Source organism: Stylophora pistillata, chromosome 11 (assembly GCF_964205215.1).
Source record: "Stylophora pistillata chromosome 11, jaStyPist1.2, whole genome shotgun sequence".
NCBI classification, from domain to species: domain Eukaryota; kingdom Metazoa; phylum Cnidaria; class Anthozoa; order Scleractinia; family Pocilloporidae; genus Stylophora; species Stylophora pistillata.
The window spans coordinates 9,652,343-9,657,116 of NC_142529.1; the positions used below are offsets into that span (position 1 = coordinate 9,652,343).

At 39.3% G+C, this 4,774-nt stretch overlaps 2 protein-coding genes across 2 annotated transcripts in view; both read left to right on the forward strand.

The window, feature by feature from the left end:
- Nucleotides 1-436: 436 nt before the first annotated feature.
- LOC111335407 (histamine H2 receptor-like) lies at nucleotides 437-2,890 on the forward strand. Its single transcript, XM_022941300.2, has one exon. It carries the CDS (start codon nucleotides 543-545, stop codon nucleotides 1,575-1,577), a length of 1,035 nt encoding a protein of 344 aa, XP_022797035.2. The 5' UTR covers nucleotides 437-542; the 3' UTR covers nucleotides 1,578-2,890.
- A 696-nt stretch (nucleotides 2,891-3,586) lies between these two features.
- Nucleotides 3,587-4,774, forward strand: part of LOC111335425 (adenosine receptor A2b-like) — a 2,081-nt gene continuing 893 nt past the window's right edge. Inside the window, exon 1 of the mRNA XM_022941322.2 lies at nucleotides 3,587-4,774. This exon is cut by the window's right edge and continues 893 nt beyond it. Within this exon, the coding sequence (XP_022797057.2) occupies nucleotides 3,754-4,774 (1,021 nt within the window). The 5' untranslated portion in view covers nucleotides 3,587-3,753.

The following is a 4,774-nucleotide window of genomic DNA, read 5'->3' on the forward strand; positions in this document are numbered from 1 at the left end:
CTTAATTTTTATTAACACCTTTAAGAATGATAATAAAGCAACTTCGATAAACATTCTAAAGACGCTAGGATCAGAATTACTGTTGATCTTCTTTCATTTACTACGACTCATAAAACATAACTTAAAAGAAAGCTAAAAACTAAAACGTAAAGATAAAGTTGAACGCTCTTTAAAATGTTATACTACACGTAAATTTATCTGGCTGTGCGTGAATCATCTTAGTGTCTCCTCAAGCTTCAGTGTGCAATTGCCCGTTGAGATAAATATTCTTACCATCTCATAACATCTATATTTGTAATTACATTTTTTTTTCGGGGTCAACAACTTCGACAGGTAAAGGCAATTTCAACGCGTACTTCTCAAATAGCTTTGCTTTTACAAATGACAGTTAAATCGAAAAGTGACGTTTGAGCTTAAAAACCGAGTTAAGCCCGAGGAAACTGCGTCAAAGGTGATAAAATTGATAGCACCAGTCATTGAAAAGGCTCTTTAAAGAAAAGTAGACAGCTTGTCTGAACTTGCCTCTAGCGTTAGCAGGAGAAATGATGAATCGAACGGCGGGATCAGGTTTTGTAGCAGAGAGAAATTCTTCCATTTCCTCAGAACAGTGCTTTGTCTTGCCAGATCCAAGCTTTAACACAGTGATGGATCGTCACATGACAAACCTAGTTACAGCTATTATAAATAGCCTTTGTTCACCTTTCGCCGTTGTCGCCAATTTCCTCGTAGTGTTTGCGATCGCACGCAACAGCGGCCTTCACTCACCTTCCAACCTTCTTTTGGCAAGCTTGGCGTCCTCTGACCTCTTGGTCGGTCTTCTGGTACAGCCATGCTACGTTGTGTTCCGCTTACAGGAAAATATTTTGCATTTTGTGCCCTGTCTGTTGAGAGTCGTTTACTCTGAAAACTTCTGGGTTTGTTACGGAGTGTCGTTTCTGACACTAAGCGCCATCAGTATTGAACGCTATATTGCACTGCGCGTGCATCTTCGCTACAAGGAGCTGGTCACCACACAGCGCGTTCTTAAGCTGGTTGTCAGCCTCTGGGTTCTAGACATTACCCTAACTTCCTTGGAATGGATCTGGCAAAGCAGGCACTTGCGAAAGGTTCACGTTTTCCTCTTACTTCTCTGTCTCTTTGCCACCTTTGGCACACATATGAAAATATTCTGGATTCTCCGGCGACATCAGCGTCAAATAAACAGCTTCACTCATATGCCACCAAAGAGGAATCTTCAGCGCCAAACAAGACTCGCAGTGAATGTCTCTTACATCTTTGTCATCTACATCACTTGTAACATCCCGGTACTGCTCATCATGGCGTATCTGTTCGCTGGAGGACATTTCGACAGTTTTAATGTTTGTAGCTGGACGGAGACTATAGCGTTTTTAAATTCTTCGATTAATCCTGTCATCTGCTGTTGGAGGAATAGAGGGATAAAAAAAGGTGTCGTCGATGTCTTCGCAAATATCGTTTGCTTGAACAAAACATCGAGAAGGGAACTTGGCAATACATTTGTCGCGAAGAAAGGCGATAAAAAAGCTAGAATGTCAGCTTATGTCATTTGGAGGAAATGAAGGTGAAGAACTCAATAAATAAAATGAGAGATATTACAAAGAGTAATTACAACTTAGACTGATAGAGTTAATTTCGATCAAAAATCAAAGAAAAGTAATGAAAACGGCCAGTAAATAAGTTGTTATATTTCAAGGAGCATATATGAACTTAACCCTTTTCAACCCGACATCAAATTGCAATGATGTTCTCTATATGTTTCCTATGGTAGTTACAAAGATGAATTTCATGAACGATCGAGAATTCGCGATCATTTCCTTCATTCTGATAACCTTAGTGCTCGGGGTGATAAAGTAATGAGAAATGAAATGTTTGTCACTCCCGAGGATTTAAAGGTTTAAGAAAGTCGGAGCAACTTACTAAAAGGCGGGAAAACGGGAGTTGAGTTTCCATCGTAATTGATTGAGGTACACGTGAAAGCGTGAGTTTTCTGAACCAATCAACGAGCGAAATAGTGCAAAATCCATCAAATACTCAGCCGTAAACTGCTCGGCAGTACTGATTTTCCAGCTGTCGTTAAATGATATTGCATGAAATTTACAGCATCCTCTGTTAAGCATAAGAAGCAGTATTGTATTAAAACCACGGCTCTTCAGCCTGGATGTGACATTATTCATCATTATTCACTCGAATTCATTCGTAAAGATACAACCCTCTTTGTACAATATGATATCAAAAAACAATGAACAATATTCACCGAGGTGTAAGTAAATAGTGGTGGATATTTACCGAGCCCCAAAGCGGCGAGGTAAATATCCATCACTTTCACCGACACGGGTGAATAATTGTTTTAGTATGTAGCAAACAGATACCAAAAAAATTAGTCTATTTCTTTCAGTATACCGAAAAATGGTAAGAAATTAAATTCCTGACGCGAAGATGTTGTCTCATCGGCGTTCGGAGGTGAATAATACTTGCGTCACTTCCAAACTAACCAATCAGCTCGCGAAAAGCACTATTCACTTGTGCGGTGTATACTAAACCAAATTATGAGAACACTATCAAGCTTCCAGTGGAATGGTCTCAAACCAAGGTCCATAGCGAGCTTGAAGGCTTCAGTTTCCCTGTATTTAAACAGGGAAAAATCTGGCTTGTATCCTTGTTAAATTTGGGTCTACTTTAGCTAAAATTTTCGGGATTATTCGTATACATAACGATCAAATCCGACGAAAAGAGCATCAGTTTAACTTGACCGCAAATAGCTACCGACGCTAGCAACGTAGCTTACATCGTAGCGTTACACGTTTTTGAGTTCCTTAACCTGCCACTACTTGCAGTAACGATCTTTATATTAAAATATGTAGTTCCACAGGAATTTCAACTCCGTTTGTAGTAGTACACCTCTTTAAGTTGGATTTAACCAACCAAAGCATTAAAACAATAAATCAAGGATGGAAAATGGCATTGTATATGGATCGGTTTACTCGGTATTTTGCGCGGAAAGAAACGAATGCAAATTTAAAGAATGCTTAGTAAATAAAACACGAAATCGAAATAATTAAAAAGTGACACTTAAATTAAGGCGAGAGTCCACTGTTTGACGCTTTTCGTTCCACTGATCATCCTAATGACACATGTCAAAGCCCAAGTCATTGGACAGAATTCTGACAAGTCTGGAAAGAGAAACGTTTCATAAGGCTGTATTTAATTTGCACCTTTGAAATTGTGCGTTCGAGCCAATAACTTCTTGAGGTAAATACACTTCATAAACTCCAGTACGAGACGAAATGACGTCGAGTATAAAAAGAAAAGAAAAAATATTTTATCCCCTATTTAATTCGAAATATTACCGACGAATTTTCTTCAAGTGAACGAACAAAAAATGGTTTGCTTGTTGATTGCATATCAATTTTCGCACCTAAATTCATACCATGGTTTTAAACGCTCTTTTTATTTGCTTTATTTTGGTGCCATTTATTTCAGCTGTTCATTAAAAGAAACAAAACTCTTTCAAATATGCTAATGTAAGTTTACCATAGCAGAAAAACATTTTGAAAAGAAGATCGCTGTCAAAAAGTTAATAGCCCGGCTTTAAACTCCTTACGTCAGACATTCTGGACAATATATGCTACAGCTTCTTAATTAAAGAACAGTATATTAGACAGTCAATATGCTTGGTAATTACTTTGTGCAAGGTTCTAGCTTCGAAGCTCGTATATTGACAAGGACGATCCACAAATGGAATTAAATCGATCGGATAACTGTTTCTTTCTTGTGAATCCAGAGTTCCACAATGTTCAATACCGCTATTCTTCCAACTTTGCAACGAGTCTCATTAGCGGCATATTTTCGCCCGTTGCCGTCATCGCAAATTTCGTTGTTCTCTATGTAATTTTCCGTGTTGTATGGCTTCGAGATCCTTCCAACCTGCTCCTGGCCTGCTTGGCCGCCTGTGATATGCTGATTGGCGTTATTGTCCAGCCCAGCTACGTCTCCTTCCGCCTGAGTGAAAACAGAGACCATTTCGTGCCGTGCGTAGTGAGAATAATCTATTCGACGTCATTTTTTATCTGTTACGGAGTGTCTTTCTTAACGCTCAACGCAATCAGCTGCGAACGCTACATCGCCCTGACAATTCATCTTCGCTACAAAGCTATCGTCACCAAACGTCGCCTGCTACTGGTAGCCGCTGTAATATGGATCTTAAACACTTCACTGACTTGCCTCCAATTTGCTGGCATCAATGATACCGTGAGAACAATTCATTTAACAATCTGGTTTGCATGCTTGTTAACTTCGGGTCTGCTGCAGTTTAGAATTTTCGGGATCGTTCGTAAGCATCACGATCAAATCCGACGACAAGAACACCAGTTTAACTTGAACGCGAATAGTTACCGACGCCAACTCAAACTTGCTAGCAACATAGCTTATATCGTAGGATTCTATTTGTTCCTCAACCTACCAGTTCTTGTAGTGACGACTTATCACCAGATAATCAGAAGAAATTTGAGTACCCTGAATTATTACAGCTGGGCAGAGACTGTGGCTCTTTTGAATTCGTCTCTAAATCCTTTTATTTGTTGCTGGCGAAGTCGAAATATACGGAAAGCAATTTTTAAAATCGTGGCAACATGGATAGCATGTAATTCTTCGAGCAAGGGAGGAAATGAAGATGCTGCCCATAACGGTGTAAAGAATTCAAGAAAGTATGAATTTGGTTGTCATCTAAATATGAAGTCGCTCCGACTTCAACAGCTGA